The sequence below is a fragment of the Heterodontus francisci genome, chromosome 41, assembly GCF_036365525.1.
Source record: "Heterodontus francisci isolate sHetFra1 chromosome 41, sHetFra1.hap1, whole genome shotgun sequence".
Lineage (NCBI taxonomy): Eukaryota > Metazoa > Chordata > Chondrichthyes > Heterodontiformes > Heterodontidae > Heterodontus > Heterodontus francisci.
In genome coordinates, this window is record NC_090411.1 from 13,399,657 (window position 1) to 13,422,274 (window position 22,618).

Consider the following 22,618-nt stretch of genomic DNA (forward strand, 5'->3'; position numbering starts at 1 on the left):
CATTAAATACAGAGTTTAAATTTACATTGCATGTGATTCACCGATCTTTATTGGCTGAGTCATAAGCTCATGCAAGACTAGAATATTTTCTAACTCCTTTTTCAATCTCTTCTCTGTAAAATATCCCATTCCTGCATTTACTTCTGATCCCTTAACCTTTGACCTGTAGTGGTGACTGAGACAGCATGCATGATGTATCCTCTAATCGTTGCCAGTGTGTCTCTCTCAGCATCTCCTTAACCTTCACTTAGTCTGCTCGCAAAAGTGGGCCACATATATCTGAACAGATATGCCGCTGTTTTCAATGTCAGCCTTTTCTCATTCACCAACCCCTCTGTGGGTCATTGCCGTCACATATGGCTTGTCAGTTTTGGTCATTACATTACCAACACCTCACTACCGGCTGCATTAATTAGATTCCTTTGTAGAGCTTCGCTGACAGTCAAACTATTGGAGAATAACCCCATGCACCCAGTCAAATAGTTTCCTACTGAAACAAAGTTTGGTTTTGTACAAGTCCCGATTGTCCTAGGTACTTGGTATCACACAATCAAGGAGTGTTGCTAGTCAGGTCCTGCTCCACTTACTAATTGTAAGACAATTCAAATCTGATACCAAATATGGTTGCGGTATAATTCTTTTATTGTATTTGACCGGATCTTTAGCCGAGGCAATGTCTTTAAGCAGCAGACATACAGAGCAATACTCACAATTACCCTGTTTTTCCTCTAGGTAGAGATGTACCTGTCTTCCTTCCCGACTCTATAGATTTGATTAGGAAAGTTCACTGTTCAGTGTGTGACTCACTGTCCCCCCACCCCCACCCACCCCAGTGCTGGGACCTCACTGTTGAGTGTGTGAACTGCCCCCCCTCCTCCCAGTCTGGGACCTCACTGTTCAGTGTGTGACCCCCACCACAGTCTGGGACCTCACTGTTCAGTTTATGACCCCCTCCCAGTGCTGGTGACTCATTGGTCAATGTGTGACCCTGTCTCGATGCTGGTGACTCGCTGGTGTGTGTGTGACCCCCCCCACCTACCGGTGCTGGGATCTCACTGGTCAGTGTGTGACCCTGTCCCGGTGCTGGGATCTCACTGGTCAGTGTGTGACCCTGTCCCGGTGCTGGGATCTCACTGGTCAGTGTGTGACCCTGTCCCGGTGCTGGGATCTCACTGGTCAGTGTGTGACCCTGTCCCGGTGCTGGGATCTCACTGGTCAGTGTGTGACCCTGTCCCGGTGCTGGGATCTCACTGGTCAGTGTGTGACCCTGTCCCGGTGCTGGGATCTCACTGGTCAGTGTGTGACCCTGTCCCGGTGCTGGGATCTCACTGGTCAGTGTGTGACCCTGTCCCGGTGCTGGGATCTCACTGGTCAGTGTGTGACCCTGTCCCGGTGCTGGGATCTCACTGGTCAGTGTGTGACCCCCCCTTCCCGGTGCTGGGATCTCACTGGTCAGTGTGTGACCCCCCCTTCCCGGTGCTGGGATCTCACTGGTCAGTGTGTGACCCCCCTTCCCGGTGCTGGGATCTCACTGGTCAGTGTGTGACCCCCCCCTTCCCGGTGCTGGGATCTCACTGGTCAGTGTGTGACCCCCCTTCCCGGTGCTGGGATCTCACTGGTCAGTGTGTGACCCCCCTTCCCGGTGCTGGGATCTCACTGGTCAGTGTGTGACCCCCCTTCCCGGTGCTGGGATCTCACTGGTCAGTGTGTGACCCCCCTTCCCGGTGCTGGGATCTCACTGGTCAGTGTGTGACCCCCCTTCCCGGTGCTGGGATCTCACTGGTCAGTGTGTGACCTCCCCTTCCCGGTGCTGGGATCTCACTGGTCAGTGTGTGACCCCCCTTCCCGGTGCTGGGATCTCACTGGTCAGTGTGTGACCCCCCTTCCCGGTGCTGGGATCTCACTGGTCAGTGTGTGACCCCCCTTCCCGGTGCTGGGATCTCACTGGTCAGTGTTACGGATATTTGATTTGTTGCTTTGTGCCTCACCACTAGGTCTGGATACAGCAAAAATAAAACAGTTTGGGCTGATTGGAGGTCACGACAGCAGTCGCAGAATTGGCGATTACAGAATGAAATACTGTTACAGTGATGTGGAAATGCTGAGGTAAGGACCCTTATTTTTATGGAAGTCTATGGTTTATCAGATCATTTAAGTCACAGACTCAACCTTCCAAAGCTCCCCTAGCTGACCTCCCGTGTCGCACCAAGTCCCATTCACCCGTTAGCCCTGTTCGCTGACCTACATTAGCTCCCAGTTGAACAGCGCCTTGTTTTTAAAACTCTCATCCTTGTTTTCAAATCTTTCCAAGGCCTTGCCCCTCACTGTCTCTTCCTCCATCATAACTTCCTCCATCCGACCACATCTTTAATCTAGTAAAACATTCAAGACAGGAAAGTTATCAAACAAAATTTCACACTGAACCACCTGAGAGGATGTTAAGCCAGATGCCCAAACACTTAAAGAGTTAGCTTTTAAGGAGCATTCTAAAGATGCAGGAAGAAGTGGAGAGGTTTAAGGAGTGAATTCTAGAGCTTAGGGCCTAGGTAGCTGAAAGCACAGCTGCCAATGGTGGCACAATGAAAAGCAGGATATGCATGAGGCCTCAGAGGGATGGAGGGCTGGTGGATGTTAGAGATATTGAAAGGCGAGGTCATAATCAAATACATCTGGTGAACTATGATTTTGGTTGGAAGTTTTGCCTGGATCTTAGGTACTGGTTAAATTCTTACTGCTGTATGTAGTCTAGTCAAGCAACTACCTGACACAGTCCTACTCATAGGATCATGCATAGGAACATAGGAGTAGGCCAAACAGCCAGTCGAACCTGCTCCGCCATTCAGTTAGATCATGGCTGATCATCTATCTCAACACCACTTTCCCACGCCATCCCCATAATCCCTTGATGTCATTAGTATCCAGATATCTGTCGATTTCTGTCTTGAACATGCTCAATGATTGAGCTTCCACAGACCTCTGGGGTAGAGAATTCCAAAGATTCACCACCCTCTGAGTGTAGAAATTTCTCCTCATCTCAGTCTTAAACGCCCTGGCGTGCAAGGCTATGGGCCAAGTGCTGGAAAATGGGATCAGAATAGATAGGTGCTTGATGGCAGGCACAGACATGATGGGCCGAAGGGCCTGTTTTTCTGCTGTATAACTCTGTGACTATGACTCTAAGATTCTGAGGGGGCTTGACAGGGTAGATGTTGAGAAGATGTTTCTCCTCATGGGGGAATCTGGAACTAGGGGGCAGAGTTTCAGAATAAGGGGGAATTTCACTGAGGGTCATTAATCTTTGGAATTCTCTTCCCCAGAGAGCAGTGGAGACTGGGACATTGAATATATTCAAGGCTGAGTTACAGATTATTGATGTAGAAGGGGGTCAGGGGTTTTGGGAGCAGGCAGGAAAGTGGAGTTGAGGCCATGATTAGATCAGCCATGATCTTATTGAACGGCAGGGTGGGGCGGGGGAGAGTTTGGGTAAAGGGAAATTTAGAAATCTGAAGAGAGGGGTCAGGGCATTGAAGCAGGATGGTGATGTGGGTAAATACCAACAGAATGAGACAGGAAGGGACAGAGTGTTTAACAAAAATTGTACATGGGCACAGAGGTAAAAAAAAAAAAATTAACTTCAAGTTCCTTTATCTGAATGCACGAAGCATCTGTAATAAGATAGATGAACTAGTGGCGCAAATAGCGGTAAATGATCTATATCTAATTGCCATTACCAAGACATGGTTACAAGGAACAAAGAACAGTACAGCACAGGAACAGCCATTCGGCCCTCCAAGCCTGTGCTGATCTTGATGCCTGCCTAAACTAACACCTTCTGCACTTCCGGGGTCCGTATCCCTCTATTCCCATCCTATTCATGTATTTGTCAAGATGCCTCTTAAACGTCTCTATGGTACCTGCTTCCACCACCTCCCCCGGCAGCAAGTTCCAGGCACTCACCACCCTCTGTGTAAAAAAAAAAAAACTTGCCTCGCACATCCCCTCTAAACTTTGCCCCTCTCACCTTAAACCTATGTCCCCTAGTAACTGACTCTTCCACCCTGGGAAAAAGCTTCTGACTATCCACTCTGTCCTTGCCACTCATAACTTTGTAAACCTCTATCATGTCGCCCCTCCACCTCCGTCGTTCCAGTGAAAACAATCCGAGTTTATCCAACCTCTCCTCATAGCTAATGCCCTCCAGACCAGGCAACATCCTGGTAAACCTCCTCTGTACCCTCTCCAAAGCCTCCACGTCCTTCTGGTAGTGTGGCGACCAGAATTGCACGCAATATTCTAAGTGTGGCCTAACTAAGGTTCTGTACAGCTGCAACATGACTTGCCAATTTTTATACTCTATGCCCTGACCGATGAAGGCAAGCATGCCGTATGCCTTCTTGACTACCTTATCCACCTGCGTTGCCATTTTCAGTGACCTGTGGACCTGTACGCCCAGATCTCTCTGCCTGTCAATACTCTTAAGGGTTCTGCCATTTACTGTATACTTCCCACCTGTATTAGACCTTCCAAAATGCATTACCTCACATTTGTCTGGATTAAACTCCATCTGTCATTTCTCCGCCCAAGTCTCCAACCGATCTATATCCTGCTGTATCCTCTGACAATCCTCATCATTATCCGCAACTCGACCAACCTTTGTGTCGTCCGCAAACTTACTAATCAGACCAGCTATATTTTCCTGCAAATCATTTATATATACTACAAATAGCAAAGGTCCCAGCACTGATCCCTGCGGAACACCACTAGTCACATCCCTCCATTCAGAAAAACACTCATCCACTGATCCCCTCTGTCTTCTATGACCGAGCCAGTTCTGTATCCAACTTGCCAGCTCACCTCTGATCCCGGGTGACTTCACCTTTTGTACCAGTCTGCCATGCGGGACCTTGTCAAAGGCTTTACTAAAGTCCATATAGATAATATCCACTTCCCTTCATCAATCATCTTCGTCACTTCTTCAAAAAACTCAATCAAATTAGTAAGACACGACCTCCCCTTCACAAAACCATGCTGTCTCTCGCTAATAAGTTCATTTGTTTCCAAATGGGAATAAATCCTGTCCCGAAGAATCCTCTCTAATAGTTTCCCTACCACTGACGTAAAGCTCACCGGCCTATAATTTCCTGGATTATCCTTGCCACCCTTCTTAAGCAAAGGAACAACATTGGCTATCAAGAGATTAAGGTTGGGAAATGAATATTCCAGGGTATACAATATTTCGGAGAGACAGACAGGATGGCAAAGGAGGAGGGATAGGGATAGCCTTGATAGTAAAGGATCACATAAGGACATTAATAAGGGATCTGACCTCAGGATCGTGAAGTAGAATCAGTTTGGGTGGAAATTAGGAATAGCAAGAATCAGAAAACACTTGGAAGTAGTTTACAGGCCCCCTAACAGTAGTTATATTTTGGACAGAACATTAAACAGGAAATTATTGGGGCTTATAACAAAGATAATGTATTCATTGTGGGCGACTTTAATCTGCATATAGACTGGGACAATCAAATTGACAACAGTGCTCTGGAAGATAAATTTGTAGAACGTTTTCGTGACAGTTTCTTGGAGCATTATGTTGTAGAACCAACTCGGAATAAGACTATTTTAGACTTCGTATTGTGTAATGAAACAGGGTTAATTAGCAATGTTGCAGTAAAAGATCCACTGGGAAATAGTGATCATAATACCATTGAATTTCATGTTAAATTTGAAAGTGACACATTTCAATCAGAAACAAGAATCTTAAAGCCAATTACAAAGGTATGAGGGCAAAACTGGCTGAGGTTAATTGGGTAAATAGACTGGAAGGTATGGCGGTAAATGAACAGCGGGAAGTATTTTTAAAAACAATTCAAAGGGTTTAACAAAAGTACATTCCGTTCAAAAACAAAAACTCGTCAAGAAAGACCCATCCGTCGCTCACTCAGGAAGTTAAGGAGAGTATTAGACAAAAAGAAGAGGCTTACAATGTTGCAAAAAATAGTAGCAAGTCTGAAGGTTGGGAGTGTTTTAGAAACTAGCAAAAGGCCACTAAAAGGAAGATGAGGGAGAAAAATAAAATGAGAGTAAATTAGCCAGCAAAATAAAAATATTGTCAGAGCTTTTATAAGTACATAAAAAGGAAGGGAGTAGCTAAAGTAGACATTGGTCCCTTAGAGGCAGAGACAGGAGAATGAGGAAATGGCAGAGGCATTGAACAAATATTTTGTGTCTTGTCTTCACAGTAGAAGATACAAGTTCCATACAAAAATAGCCAGTAACCTAGGGGCCAGAAAGAGTGAGGAAATTAAAGGAATTGATATCAGCCGAGAAAAAGTATTGGAGAAACTTGGACTAAAATCTGACAAGTCCCCGGGACCAGATAGCCTTCAGCCTAGGGTTCTAAAAGAGATAGCTGCGGAGATAGTGGATGCGCTAGCTATGATTTTGCAGAATTCCTTAGATTCTGGAATGGTCCCTTCAGATTGGAAGTTGGCAAATGTTACACCACTTTTCAAGAAAGGAGGTAGAGAGAAAACAGGGAACTACAGGTCAGTTGGCCCAATATCAGTCATTGGGAAAATACTGGAAACTATCATTAAAGAAGTCTTAATGCACTTGGATAAGCATAGCATGATTAGAACAGGTGAATATGGTTTTACTAAAGGGAAATCCTGTTTGACAAATTTATTAGAATTTTTTGAGGATGTAACTAGTAGGGTAGATAAAGGGGAACCAGTAGATGTCGTATACCTGGATTTCCAAAAGGCATTCGATAAGGTGCCACATAAAAGATTAATCGGCAAGATAAGGGTGTTGGTAGTAATATATTAGCATGGATAGAGGATTGGTTAACAGACAAGAAGCAAAGAGTGGGCATAAATGGGGTATTTTTAAGTTGGCGGGCAGTGAGTAGTAGGGTGCCACAAGGATCAGTGCTGGGGCCTCAGCTATTTACAATCTATATTAATGTCTTGGATGAAGAGGCAGAGAGTAATGTATCTTAAGTTTGCTGATGATGCAAAGCTCAGTGGAAAGGTAAGCTGTGGGGAGGACATAGAGAGGCTGCAAAGAGATATCGGCAGGTTAAGTGAGTGGGCAACGAGATGGCAAATGGAGTAAAATGTAGGGAAGTGTGAAGTTGTTCACTTTGGTCGTAAAAATAGAAAAGCAGAATAATTTTTAAAAGGTGTGAAGCTGGTAAGTGTTGATGTTCAGAGAGACTTGAGGGTTTAGTTTAGTTTAGTTAGGGTATTCGTACAAGGACTGCACGAAGTTAACATGCAGGTGCAGCAGGATATTAAGAAGGCAAATGGCATGTTGGCCTTTATTGCAAGGGGATTGGAGTACAGGAATAAAGAAGTCTTACTAAAATTGTACAGGGCTTTGGTGAGATCACACCTGGATTTTCTAAATTGGTCTCTGGGATGAGGAGGTTGTCCAATGATAGGCTGAGTAAGTTGGGCCTATATTTTCTGGAGTTTAGAAGAATGAGAGGCAATCGAATTGAGACATATAAGATTGTGAAAGGGCTTGATGGGGTAGAAACTAAGATTGTTTCCATTGGTTGGGGAATCTACAACATGGGAGAACAGTCTCAGGATAAGGGGTCAATCATTCAGGACTGAGATGAGAAATTACTTCACTCAAAGGGTTGTGAATCTTTGGAATTTTCTATCCCAGAGGATTGTGGATGCTCCATCATTGAATACATTTAAGGCTGGGATAGATAGATTTTTGGTCTTGCAGGGAATCGAGAGATATGGGGGCGGGCAGGAAAGTGGAATTGAAGCCCAAGATCAGCCATGATCTCATTGAATGGTGGAGCGGGCTGGATAGGCCATACGGTCTAAACTTCTATTTAATGTGTTCTTGTGGCGGCAGAGTAGGCTCGAGGGGGCCAAGTGAGCTACTCCTATTTCTTATCTTCCTATGTTCGTCGACAATGCCGTCAAACAGCAGTTACTCGCAAATAGCCTGCTTAGTTAGGATTCTCCTGGGACCACTCAGCTCCAGGCCTCATTACTGCCTTCGTCCAAACATGGCCAAAAGAGCTAGGTTCCAAAGGTGAGGTGAGAGTGACTGCCCTTGACAACAAGGCAACATTTGGCAGCGTGTGCCTTCAAGGAACCCGAGTAAAATTGAAGTCAATGGGAATCAGGGGGAAACTCCCCACTGGTTGGAATCGTACCTGGGACAAAGGAAGATGGTTGTGGTTGTTGGAGTCCAATTATCTCATCCCCAAAATATGACTGCAGGAGTTTCTGATGGCAATGTCCTAGGCGCAACCATCTTCAGCTGCTTCATCAATAACCTTCCCTCCGTCATAAGGTCCAAAGTGGGAATGCTCACTGATTGCTCCGTGTTCAGTTCTGTTCGCAATTCTTTGTGTCATGCTAGGCCCCCACCAGCCAAGAATGAGACACATTAATTTTGTCATGACATTGATTTTAAATTGTTACTGGAGTGAAGAAAGGACTTGTTAAACAGATCAGTCATGGCTGGAAAAGACATTTGCATATTAACAGAGTGTTTGGAAGGACAAAGCAGCCATTCCCTGATATTTTTATTTTAGAATTAGAACATTACAGCGCAGTACAGGCCCTTCGGCCCTCGATGTTGCGCCGACCTGTGAAACCATCTGACCTACACTTTTCCATTTTCATCCATGTGTCTATCCAATGACCACTTAAATGCCCTTAAAGTTGGCGAGTCTACTACTGTTGCAGGCAGGGCGTTCCATGCCCCTACTACTCTCTGAGTAAAGAAACTACCTCTAACATCTGTCCTATATCTATCACCCCTCAACTTAAAGCTATGTCCCCTCGTGTTTGCCATCACCATCCGAGGAAAAAGACTCTCACTATCCACCCTATCTAACCCTCTGATTATCTTATATGTCTCTATTAAGTCACCTCTCCTCCTCCTCCTCTCCAACGAAAACAACCTCAAGTCCCTCAGCCTTTCCTCGTAAGACCTTCCCTCCATACCAGGCAACAGCCTAGTAAATCTCCTCTGCACCCTTTCCAAAGCTTCCACATCCTTCCTGTAATGCGGTGACCAGAACTGCACGCAATACTCCAGGTGCGGTCTCACCAGAGTTTTGTACAGCTGCAGCATGACCTCGTGGCTCCGAAACTCGATCCCCCTACTAATAAAAGCTAACACACCATATGCCTTCTTAACAGCCCTATTAACCTGGGTGGCAACTTTCAGGGATTTATGTACCTGGACACCAAGATCTCTCTGTTCATCTACACTACCAAGAATCTTCCCATTAGCCCAGTACTCTGCATTCCTGTTACTCCTTCCAAAGTGAATCACCTCACACTTTTCCGCATTAAACTCCATTTGCCATCTCTCAGCCCAGCTCTGCAGCCTATCTATGTCCCTCTGTACCCTACAACATCCTTCGGCACTATCCACAACTCCACCGACCTTTGTGTCATCCGCAAATTTACTAACCCACCCTTCTACACCCTCTTCCAGGTCATTTATAAAAATGACAAACAGCAGTGGCCCCAAAACAGATCCTTGCGGTACACCACTAGTAACTAAACTCCAGGATGAACATTTGCCATCAACCACCACCCTCTGTCTTCTTTCAGCTAGCCAATTTCTGATCCAAAGCTCTAAATCACCTTCAACCCCATACTTCTGTATTTTTTGCAATAGCCTACCGTGGGGAACCTTATCAAACGCCTTACTGAAATCCATATACACCACATCCACTGCTTTACCCTCATCCACCTGTTTGGTCACCTTCTCGAAAAACTCTGTAAGGTTTGTGAGGCACGACCTACCCTTCACAAAACCGTGCTGACTATCACTAATAAACTTATTCTTTTCAAGATGATTATAAATCCTGTCTCTTATAACCTTTTCCAACATTTTACCCACAACCGAAGTAAGGCTCACAGGTCTATAATTACCAGGGCTGTCTCTACTCCCCTTCTTGAACAAGGGGACAACATTTGCTATCCTCCAGTCTTCCGGCACTATTCCTGCCGACAATGACGACATAAAAATCAAGGACAAAGGCTCTGCAATCTCCTCCCTAGCTTCCCAGAGAATCCTAGGATAAATCCCATCTGGCCCAGGGGACTTAACTATTTTCACACTTTCCAAAATTGCTAACACCTCCTCCTTGTGAACCTCAATCCCATCTAGCCTAGTAGTCTGAATCTCAGTATTCTCCTCGACAACATTTTCTTTCTCTACTGTAAATACTGACAAAAAATATTCATTTAACGCTTCCCCTATCTCCTCTGATTCCACACACAACTTCCCACTACTATCCTTGATTGGCCCTAATCTAACTCTAGTCATTCTTTTATTCCTGATATACCTATAGAAAGCCTTAGGGTTTTCCCTGATCCTATCCGCCAATGACTTCTCGTGGCCTCTCCTTGCTCTTCTTAGCTCTCCCTTTAGATCCTTCCTGGCTAGCTTGTAACTCTCAAGCGCCCTAACTGAGCCTTCACGTCTCATCCTAACATAAGCCTTCTTCTTCCTCTTGACAAGCGCTTCAACTGCTTTAGTAAACCACGGCTCCCTCGCTCGACAACTTCCTCCCTGCCTCACAGGTACATACTTATCAAGGACACGCAGTAGCTGCTCCTTGAATAAGCTCCACATTTCGATTGTTCCCATCCCCTGCAGTTTCCTTCCCCATCCTACGCATCCTAAATCTTGCCTAATCGCATCATAATTTCCTTTCCCCCAGTTATAATTCTTGCCCTGCGGTATATACCTGTCCCTGCCCATCGCTAAGGTAAACTAACTGAATTGTGATCACTATCACCAAAGTGCTCACCTACATCTAAACCTAACACATGGCCGGGTTCATTACCCAGTACCAAATCCAATGTGGCATCGCCCCTGGTTGGCCTGTCTACATACTGTGTCAGAAAACCCTCCTACCCACACTGGACAAAAACTGACCCATCTAAAGTACTCGAACTATAGTATTTCCAGTCAATATTTGGAAAGTTAAAGTCCCCCACAATATTCAACCCACAATGAACTTTTGATCACCAGATGTTGAAGGTGGGGGAGCTCACATTCCAGGTTGACTGCTAAGATAGCCGAATACACAAACGGACATGGTCAAACCAGCTAGTCACTTGACTAACCTGCTGGGCAACCTGATGTTTTTGAATTTGTACAAACACTTTGGGCAGAAAGCAGAATGTTCCTGAACTGAGAAGATCTCTCCTGGCTTGCTCGCCACAGCCTCTCCTATCTGCCTTCAATCTCTTTCTCACAAGCCTCTGAATCCACTGAAGACACATGAACCCCAAGAGAGAAAAGTCTCCTACAGTGAACAAGGTTTAAGAAGAATACTGGGCCCCAATGAAAAGCAGGATCCACCTACAGTCAAGGACACTACAGTGAGCTCGAAGAACCGTAACAAAAACTCTTCAGATATTGCCTCAATCCTTTCCACTTTATTTCTTCTGTTTTCTTTTTGTTTCTATCTGCATGTGTGTATCGTGTGGGTGCATCGTGTGTCCGTCGGCATTAACCGAATTAGAGTTTAAGTTTAATAAAATTCCACTTTTCTTCTTTAAACCTGAGAAAACCTGTAGTGCTGGTTTCTTTGCCTTATAATTGGAAAGCAGTGAAAAAGGATTCACCAAGGGGGAGCTAAAAACAGTTTATTTATAAATAAAACCCTGTTACGGTAAGACCAGGTGAAGGCTGAAAGGGAACCCTAGACCTCTTTCTCACCTGGATACTGAAGCAGTCATGTCCACATGCAACAAGATCTGGACAACCTTCAGGCTAGGGAGTCGCACAAGTGCCAGACAATGACCGTTTCCAACAAGAGAAAGACCATTTCCAACAAGGAAAACTAACCGTCTGACTTGACATTCATTGAGATTATTATCGAATGCCCCACCATCAACATCCTGGAGTTACCATTGACCAGAAACTTAACTGGACTAGCCATGCAAATACTGTGGCTATAAGAGCAGGTCAGAGGGTAAGAATTCTGCATAAGTGTCTCTCTTTCTGACTCCTCGATGCCTTACCACTGCCTACAAGGCACAAATCAGGAGTGTGATGGAATACTCTCCACTTGCCTTGGATGAGTGCAGCTCCAACAACACACGAGCTCAGCACCATGCAGGACAAAGCAGCCTGCTTGATCAGCACTCCATCCACAATCCTAAATATTCACTTCTTCCACCACCAGTACACAGTGGCTGCAGTGGGTACCATTTACAAGATGCACTGCAGCAACTCACTAAGGCTCCTTCGATAGCACCTTCCAAACCTGTGACCTCTACCACCGAGAAGAACAAGAGCAGCAGATGTACGGGAACACCACCACCTGCAAGTTTCCCTTCAAGTCACACATCAACCTGGCTTGGAACAATATTGCCATTCCTTCACTGTCGCTAGGTCAAATCCTGGATTCCCTCCCAACAGCGTTGTGCGTGTACTTGCATCACATGGACTGCAGCAGTTTAAGAAGGCAGTCCACCACCAGCTCCCCAAGGGCAATTGAGGATGGAAAATAAATGCTGGCCACCTCCTGCACCAAGCACAACCATCTTTGTGCTGGATATAACTCCAGTCAGCGGAGAGTCTCCCTCCCCCCCCCCCCCCCCCCGACCCCCCCACCCCCCTCCGATTCCCATTGGCTTCAATTTTACTAGGGCTCCTTGACGCCACACTCTGACAAATGTTGCCTTGTTGTCAAAGGCAGTCACTCTCACTTCACTTCTGGAATTCAGCTCTTTAGTCTATGTTTTGGACCAAGGCTGTAATGACGTCTGGAGCAGAGTGGCCCTGGCAGAGCTCAAACTGAGCATCTTGTCAGTGATGCCCACATCCCATGAGCGAATTTAAAAATAAGATTTGACATTCTACAGCTACAGCATGAAGTAAAGATCTATCACAGTATATGAGTTACGCCACACTCAAGTATCACAGACTTCCTTTTACAAGGACATGAGCTATGGAATCAGGACACAACATTCATGGGAATAATGGCAGCTTGGAATTGAGAAGAAAAGCTAAAAAAAAATTGGGCTTTCTGACTGGACCATAGTAGATTGGGTTGCAGAGTGGCATCCACTACTGACCCTACTGTGATTACTGATGTACCCAGCAGAGTGGCATCCACTACTGACCCTACTGTGATTACTGATGTACCCAGCACCAAGCTTGCAGTTGTTACTGATGCAATAATCTGATTTCTGTTTCTGGTTGAAGTGCTGCCAAGACGAAGCCAATCATTGCAGAGCCCGAAATTCATGGAGGACAGTCACTCGATGAGGTGACGGGGTTTCTGGTGCTGATGACAGATGGACTGTATAAGGCCCTGGAGGCAGCTCATGGTCCAGGACAAGCCAACCAGGTGAGGCTGTGTGCATGGTCTGAACACCTGGTGCGGACAGGTTGTGCAGTCTGAACACTTGGAGTTGGGGTGTGGGGGGCGGGGTAGGGCAGGTGGAGTGTCCACACTGGGTATCGGAACTGGACATGGTGGTTGTACTTCACTGACTCCCTAACTACCCACCCCTTGCTCACTGCCTGCCCTCATCATTCACTGACCTTCCCCCTCCCTGCTTAGTGGACCCCACCCCCGCACACCCCAGCTCCTTGAACAACCCCCCCTTGCTCTTGGACATGCTTGCGGAAACACTCCCCAAGCTTTGCAGGGAACCCCCTCGTGCTCGGGTAAACCCCCCCCCCCCCTTGCTTGTTGGGCCGCCCCTCTTTCTTGCTGAGCCCCACCTCCAACTCCAACCATTGATCTCTTATGTTTGCTGATATGCTGTTGTTTTCTTCTCTGCAGGAGATTGCTGCTATGGTAGCGACAGAGTTTGCCCTGCAGACTACACTGGATGCTGTGGCTCAAGCTGTGGTTGATCGTGTTCGACGGATACATCGCGACACCTTCGTCAGTGGAGGTGAAAGGTCAAAGTTTTGTGACAAACATGAAGACATGACCCTCCTAGTGCGAAACTTCAACTATCCTCTGGGAGAGATGAGCCAAACATCCGTGAGCCCGACACAAGGTAGGTGAGACTGAGCTCGCTCAGTACTGAGCGAAGTCTGCATTTTCTAGACGTACTATCTGGGCTAGTCACTCAACCAGATCCTGTGGGTCTGACATATACAGAGGAGGAGCCACCGAGTTTCAAGTTATTCTATGATTTAATTCTGTACCTTCAGTTGCCCACTGATGATAGAGAGCTGGAAGCTTTGGCTTGGAAAGCTGCTGGCTGTCTCTGTGTTATGGGGGTTGGGTGGGGGTTATGCCCAGATTTATTTATTTATGGGGTGGGAGTGTGAGCTGTGAGGAGAATGCAGAGAAGCTCCAGTGTGATTTGGACAGGTTGAGTGAGTGGGCAAATACATGGCAGATGCAGTATAATGTGGATAAATTTAGGGCGGCGCAGTGGTTAGCACCGCAGCCTCACAGCTCCAGCGACCCGGGTTCGATTCTGGGTACTGCCTGTGCGGAGTTTGCAAGTTCTCCCTGTGACCGTGTGGGTTTCCGCCAGGTGCTCCGGTTTCCTCCCACAGCCAAAGACTTGCAGGTTGATAGGTAAATTGGCCATTATAAATTGCCCCTAGTGTAGGTAGGTGGTAGGAGAATGGTGGGGATGTGGTAGGAAATATGGGATTAATATAGAATTAGTATAAATGGGTGGTTGTTGGTCAGCACAGACTCAGTGGGCCGAAGGGCCTGTTTCAGTGCTGTATCTCTCTCTGACTAAATGTGAGGTTATCCACTTTGGTGGCAAAAACAAAGGCAGATTGTTATCTGAACAGTGATAGATTGGGAAAGGGGGAGGTGCAGCGAGACCTGGGTGTCCTTGTGCACCAGTCGCTGAAAGGTGCTTACAGTTAAGAAGGCAAATGGTATGTTGGCCTTCTTAGCGAGAGGATTCGAGTACAGGAGCAAGGATGTCTTGCTGCAATTATACAAGGCCTTGGTGAGACCACATCTGGCATATTGTGTGCAGTTTTGGTCTCCTTATCTGAGGAAGAATGTTCTTGCTATGGAGGGAGTGCAGCGAAGGTTCACCAGACTGATTCCTGAGATGGCAGGACTGACGTACGAGGAGAGCTTGGGTCGATTAGGCTTGTATTCGCTCGAGTTTAGAAGAATGAGGGGGCATCTCATAGAAACCTACAAAATTCTAACAGGACTAGACAGACTAGATGCAGGAAGGATGCTGCCGATGGCGGGGGAGTCCAGGACCAGGAGTCACAGTCTAAGGATAAGGGGCAAGTCATTTAGGACTGAGATGAGGAGGGATTTCTTCACCCAGAGAGTGGTAAACCTGTGGAATTCTCTACCACAGAAAGCAGTTGAGGCGAGATCATTAAATATATTCAAGAAAGCGTTAAGATATAGTTCTTATGGCTAAAGGGATCAAGGGATACTGGGAGAAAGCGGGAACAGGGTACTGAGTTTGGATGATCAGCCATGATCGTATTGAATGGCGGTGCAGGCTCGAAGGGCCGAATGGCCTACTCCTATTTTTCTATGTCTGTTTCCCCAGGTGTTCATCTGGTTTTCGCCCCTCCCAGTGGATCACACTGCTTTGGGTGGGATGGGGAATGTCTTTATTGTGATACAGAAGGTATCTGAATATTGTAGAACAGGTTGGATGGGCTCATGGGTCTTTCCCTGCCCTTTAATATCCCTGTATGTTTATCTTGGTCATTGACTAGTTTTTCTTACTTTCATCCAGGAGGTCGAATCTACCCAGTCTCTGTTCCTTATACCAGCACACAAGGAACTCTGGGAAAAACCAGTGTCACTCTATCCTTGGTGATGCCATCCCAGAATCAGATGATGAATGGTAACCATAGCAATTCAACAGGAGATGAGACTACACCAACGCTCACCAACAGGTAGGTGGCGCAGGTGCAGGAGGGTACCAGTGTGTGGGAGAGAGGGAGGCAGTAGGACCCCTCAGTATTTGCATAGTGACAGGGTTATACTAACTTTCCACTTCTGTAGCACCTTTCACAACCTCTGAATGATCCAAAGCGCTTCACAGCCAATGAAGCACTTTGGACGTGTGGTCAATGTTGCAATGTTAACACTCCATTCCCTTTTGTATCTGAGCATTTCATCCATTCCTGGTGCCCACATGCACAGCTCCCGCCCTGGGCGGGGGTGCCTGGTGGTACTTCAGGTGTCGGCATGTGACAGTCACTAGGAACAGGGGGAGACCCTTTAGCCCCTTGAACCTCTTCTGCCATTCACTGTGATCATGCCTGATTTGTAAGCTAACTCCATGTACCGAATGCCTGGTACAGTGTTGAGATCCAGCAATTTCACCTTTGGATCTGGGGAGAGTATGTCAGGTTTCTGGACTGTTTCCTGCTGCTCGACAGGCCTGCGCTTGGCGTTCGGTCAGTGCTGTACGCTTGTAAGGGTGAAGGTTAATGCTTTTCACACTTGCAGCAGCAGAAGGTTAATCCAACACATTTGGAGGAGGAGGGGGTGGAGGTGAGTGCTTCACATTCGGTTGGGAGGTCAGTACTCTGTTACTCATGGTGAGGTTGGGGAGGGATAAGGTCAGTAATCCACACTCTACCCTCTTGTCTCAATCCCACTTCCTATTAACAGTAGACATCCTATTAACGCTTCAAAATTAATCCTCCCTCAGCCCCTCTAGGCTTGAGATACTCCACACTTGCTGGGCTCCCAAACCTCAACTAATCCATAACTCGGCTCTCTGTGTCCTGTTCACAACAGGTCCCACTCACCTGCCCCATCCGCTCTGGCTCTCCATCTCCCAGTGGATTGAATTCATCTGCAAACTGTTCCCCCACTGCGACTGTTGCAGCGTTGCTGGCAAGGTCTGCATTTATTGCCCATCCCTCATTGCCTTTGATAGGGTAGTGGTGAGCTGCTGTCTTGAACTGCTGCAGTCCATTTGGTGTAGGTATGCCCACAATGCTATTTGGCCTTTGACCCAGCGATGGTAAAGGAACGACGATATATTTCCAAGTGAGGATGGTGTGTGATTTGGAGGGGTGCTTGGTGCTCCCACGCGCCTGGTGTACTCGTTCTTCTCGCTGGTAGAGGTCGCAGATTTGGAATGTGCTGTCGAAGAAGCCTTGGTGAATTACTGCAGTATATCTTGTAAATGGTACACACTGCATCCTCTGTGCACCATTGGTGGAGGAGCTGAATATTTAAGATCGCAGTGGAGTGCTGATCAAGCAGCTGCTTTGTCCTGAGTGGTGTCGAGCTTCTTGTATTTTGTTGGAGCTGTATTCATCCAAGGCAAGTGAGAGAGTATTCCATCACTCTCTTGACTTGTGCCATGCAGGTAGTGGTAAGGCATTGAGGAGTCAGAAGGTGAGATGCTTGGTGCAGAATTCTCAGCTTCTGACTTAGTCATACAGCACAGAAACAGGCCCTTCGGCCCATCATGTCTGTGCCGGACATCAGGCACCCTAGTCCCATTTTCCAGCACTTGGACTGTAGCCTTGTATGCTATGGCACTTCAAGTGCTCATCTAAATACTTCTTAAATGTTGTGAGGGTTCCTTCCTCTACCACCACTTCAGGCAGTGTATTCCAGGTTCCAACCACCCTTTGGGTGAAAAAACTTTTCCTCAAATCCCCTCGAAACCTCCTGCCCCTTACCTTAAATCTATGCTCCCTGGTTATTGACACCTCCGCTAAGGGAAAAAATCTCTTCCTATCTAACCTATCAATGCCCCTCATAATTTTGTATACCTCAATCAGGTCCCACCTCACCCTTCTCTGCTCTAAGGAAAACAACCCTAGCCTTTTCAGTCTCTCCTCATAGCTGAAATGCTCCAGCCCAGGCAACATCCTGGTGAATCTCCTCTGCACCCTGTCCATTGCAATCACATCCTTCCTATAGTGTGGTGCCCAGAACTGTACACAGTACTCCAGCTGTGGCCTAACTAGCTTTTTATACAGCTCCATCATAACCTCCCTGCTCTTATATTCTGTGCCTCGGCTAATAAAGGCAAGTATCCCATATGCCTTCCTAACCACCTTAGCTACCTGTGCTGCTGCCTTCAGTGATCTATGGACAAGTACACCAAGTTCCCTCTGGCCCTCTGTACTTCCGAGGGTCCTACCATCCATTGTATATTCCCTTGCCTTGCCTTCTTTCTTTGGCCTCCTTGTCTCTTGAGACAATGGGTAAGTACTAGAAGGGGAGAAATTTACAAGGGATGGGGAAAGGGCAGGAAAATGGGACTAATTAGATAGACCTCCCAAAGAATCTTTGCTCTTATTGTTCTGTGATTACAGGCTCTATTAGAAGTGTAAGGATGCGACTAATCCTGCAAAACGCACACTGTTAACTTCTGGTTTCTTTACAGTCAAAGTCCGACAGCGACGCTGCAGTCGACCAACACGCACACACACAGCAGCAGTTCCAGCTCGGGCGATGGACATGGCCATCTGTTCCACCGCCACCGACTCCCTCAAACCCTCCAGCCTGATCAAGATGGCCGAGTCGAGCCCTATGTGGACTTCTTGGAGTTCTACCGCCTCTGGACAATGGACCACAGTGAACAGACTGTGGCTGGAGTCCAGTAGAAGATTGTTCACTGCTGCTGACCGTTGTTGCAGGTTGAGCTACTGGGAAACTGGGTGCATCCGATAACACCCCTACCCCTGACTTCCTCAGCTCCCAATCACAAATGAGCTGAACGGCAGCTAAAGCTCCCTTGTGATTACATTTCTCAACAGCATTTTTACACACCTCAGTTTGAGGAATTCTGAGTTGGAGAATGCGAATAATTGAATCCCCAGAACTGTGGAAAGGACGAGGGTTCAGTGTCAATTGTGTGTAGATTCTGTCCTCGAGGAGAAGAAACCGTAGTCACAGGCATCCTGGGATGAGAGACTGTGTTGAGTGGCACCTCCCACAGATCGGAGCCAGACTCTGGGACTGCACCTGGTGCTCTGCTAGCAGCCTGTGTTGAGAAGCTCTGACCTCGAGACAGCTGGGATTTTCTGGGATTGTAATGGATTCAGTGCATCTTGTGCTGCACGCATGACCTTGACTCAGCTTAAAAACGCTGCCCTGGCTCAGTGTGCTGGGAAGCTATACAGTGGAAGAAGGCCTCCTGTTCAACCCCAGTCTGTGCTGGGTTAGCCCCCCCTCAGCTGAGTGTTCAAAAGAGCCACATTGACTAGCTCTCTGCTGAGTTAGCCAGGGCAGTGGTAAGCACACTAAAACTGGCCTCCGTGCCCTGCAGAGTGAGAAAAATCAGCTGCTGGAAAGTGTGTCTGCGTTAAGATTGGACCAAGTTCATCCCTGATGCCATGCACAGTCACATAGCCTGCTCGCTGTTTAGGCTGTCACATAATGGGTGGGAGATACACTAATGAGATGCACCCTTCAGGGGATTTGGAAAGAAAAGTGGGCTGAGTCTTATTGACCATTTATTTAATAATTATTTGATTAGCTCTGAATGTCAGTGTATTTCTGAAGCTGATGAAGTCCCTGTCCAGGAATTGCCTGATCCAGGATCCAAAGGCACTTTTTAAGCAGCTGAACTAAACTGTCAGTGGCAGGGTTTGACCTCCAGCCCTCAGGAAGCACTGTTACAAACAGCTGTTCTATGGGTCAGCCAGACTTTACTTGAGATCTTTATCAGGAGAGGGCATGTTGCCCGATCTATTCTTGTGAATAATTGGAGGATATAATCATTCAGGATATTTACTATATTTTGCTCATCCTCAGTTTCAAACCTGTTGCAACTTTCATGATTTCTGCCATTTCTCTGACCTCTTACTGTTATTTTTTTTCATTCATTCATGGGATGTGGGCATTGCTGACTAGGACAGTATTTACTGCCCATCCCTATTTGCCCTTGAGAAGGTGGTGTTAATGATAACAGAATATGTTATTACTGTTGTCCTTTGCCTCAAATGCTTTTTTTTTGGTGTGGGTCAGTCTCTGATCTCTTTAACATATTCCTACAATTTTTTTGAATTTGTCCCAGTGGACCCTTTCTTCCTACCGGGCCAGTGCAGGCCGGCTTCCCTCTTTATATAGTTTGTTGGCTGAGCTATTTCCGATCATATTTGTTTCTTTGATCTTGTTTCTGGGAATGTATATATCCTGCATGCTCAGCACTATACCTTTAAAGGTGCTTCATTTTCCAGTTTGGTTAAACAACCTCCCCCAACCCCCCTCCAGTTAGCATTCAGTTCCTCATGCCATTGAATTTTCACTTATACAAGCTCTTGGTCTTGGGTTTTTCTGACTCCCATCAATTAAACATAAGCATTCAAAGAATTATTTCTCAACATGCTTTTTCTCTGCAGCCAGTGCGACTTCTAAGTAAGCAGGAACTGAATCCAGATGGGAACAGTGTGTGGTGAAAGCTCACCATTAGATCTGCTTTCTCCTGGCAGTGTGACTCACTGGGGTTTGGATGTGGCCTTTGTTGTAGAGCAGACAGACCAATGGCATCCGATCAGCAGTTCCTGAAAACCTCAATGCAGTGCTAGGCCAAGCAGCTTAGTATGCGACTGGAGTCACGTGGGCCCGAGCGGGTGCGGGGCTGGAGTCACGTGGGCCCGAGCGGGTGCGGGGCTGGAGTCACGTGGGCCCGAGCGGGTGCGGGGCTGGAGTCACGTGGGCCCGAGCGGGTGCGGGGCTGGAGTCACGTGGGCCCGAGCGGGTGCGGGGCTGGAGTCACGTGGGCCCGAGCGGGTGCGGGGCTGGAGTCACGTGGGCCCGAGCGGGTGCGGGGCTGGAGTCACGTGGGCCCGAGCGGGTGCGGGGCTGGAGTCACGTGGGCCCGAGCGGGTGCGGGGCTGGAGTCACGTGGGCCCGAGCGGGTGCGGGGCTGGAGTCACGTGGGCCCGAGCGGGTGCGGGGCTGGAGTCACGTGGGCCCGAGCGGGTGCGGGGCTGGAGTCACGTGGGCCCGAGCGGGTGCGGGGCTGGAGTCACGTGGGCCCGAGCGGGTGCGGGGCTGGAGTCACGTGGGCCCGAGCGGGTGCGGGGCTGGAGTCACGTGGGCCCGAGCGGGTGCGGGGCTGGAGTCACGTGGGCCCGAGCGGGTGCGGGGCTGGGGTCACGTGGGCCCGAGCGGGTGCGGGGCTGGGGTCACGGGCCATACCTCCCACATCCTCAGTCCACCTCTTTTTTTTTTCCCCTCCCCCCGGGCCATGTCCTCATACGAATTAGGCGCAGCAGTAGGCCACTCAGCCCCTTTGAGCCTGCCTCACTATTCAACAAGATCATGGGTGATCTGATTGCAACTCCAACTCCACATTCCCACCTACCCCCAATAACCTTTCACACCCTTGCTTATCAAGAATCTATCTACCTCTGCCTTAAAATATTCAGAGACTCTGTTTCCACCTCCTTTTGAGGAAGAGAATTCCAAAGATTCACAACTCTCTAAGAGAAAAAAACCTCTCCTCATCGCTGTCTTAAATGGGCGACCCCTTATTTTTAAACAGTGACCCCTAGTCTAGATTCTCTCGCAAGGGGAAACATTCTTTCCACATCCACCCTGTCAAGAACCCTCAGGATCTTATATAGTCATAGTCATACAGCACAGAAACAGGCCCTTTGGCCCATCGTGTCTGTGCCAGCCATCAAGCACCTATTTATTCTAATCCCATTTTCCAGCACTTGGCCCATAGCTTTGAATGCTATGATATGTTTCAATCAAGTTGCCTCTTACTCTTCTAATCTCCAGCGGATACAAACCTAGCTGCCCAATCTTTCCTCCTAAGACAACCTGCCCATTCCAGGTATTAGTCTAGTAAACCTTCTCTGAACATGCTTCCAACGCATTTACATCCTTATAAAGGGAGACCAATACTGTACACAGTACTCCAGTTGTGGTCTCACCAATGCCCTGTATAACTGAAGCATAAGCTCCCTGCTTTTGAATTCAATTCCCCTTGCAATAAACAATAACATTCTATTCGTTTTCCTAATTACTTGCTGTACATGCATAGTAATCTTTTGCAGTTCATGCACGAGTGCAACCAGATCCCTCTGCATCTCAGCTCTGCCATCTCTCACCATTTAGATAATATGCTTTTTTATTTTTCCTACCAAAAAGGACAATTTCACATTTTCCCACATTATACTCCATTTGCTATATCTTTGCCCACTCACTTAACCTATCTATAATCCCTTTGTAGCCTCCTTATGTCCTCTTCACAACTAACATTCCTACCTATCTTTGTGTCATCAGCATATTTAGCAACCATACCTTCGGTCCCTTCATCCAAGTCATAAATTGTAAAAAAAAAAGTTGAAACCCCAGCAGTGATACCTGTCGCATACCACTCGTTACATCTTGCCAACCAGAAAATGACCCATTTATGCCTACTTTGTTTCCTGTTAGCTGGCCAATCTTCCATTGATGCCAATATGTTACCCCCTATACCATGATCTTTTTTCTACAACAACCTTTGATGTGGCACCTTATCAAATGCTTTCTGGAAATCTTAAGTACAATACATCCACCTTTATCCACAGCACATATTACTTCAAAGAACTCCAATAAAATGGTTAGACATGATTTCCCTTTCACAAAACTATGTTGACTCTGCCTGATTGCCTTGAATTTTTCTAAATGCCCTGCTATGACATCTTTGATAGC

General features: G+C 47.1%; 1 protein-coding gene across 1 annotated transcript in view; it reads left to right on the plus strand.

Moving 5' to 3' along the window:
- tab1 (TGF-beta activated kinase 1/MAP3K7 binding protein 1) overlaps positions 1-20,281 on the plus strand; it is a 44,451-nt gene extending 24,170 nt beyond the window's left edge. The window contains exons 5-9 of the mRNA XM_068019904.1: positions 1,995-2,106; positions 13,225-13,369; positions 13,811-14,033; positions 15,723-15,885; positions 18,351-20,281. Of these exons, the coding sequence (XP_067876005.1) occupies positions 1,995-2,106; positions 13,225-13,369; positions 13,811-14,033; positions 15,723-15,885; positions 18,351-18,570 (863 nt within the window). The 3' untranslated portion in view covers positions 18,571-20,281. The remainder of the gene's footprint in view (positions 1-1,994; positions 2,107-13,224; positions 13,370-13,810; positions 14,034-15,722; positions 15,886-18,350) is intronic.
- Positions 20,282-22,618: the final 2,337 nt, after the last annotated feature.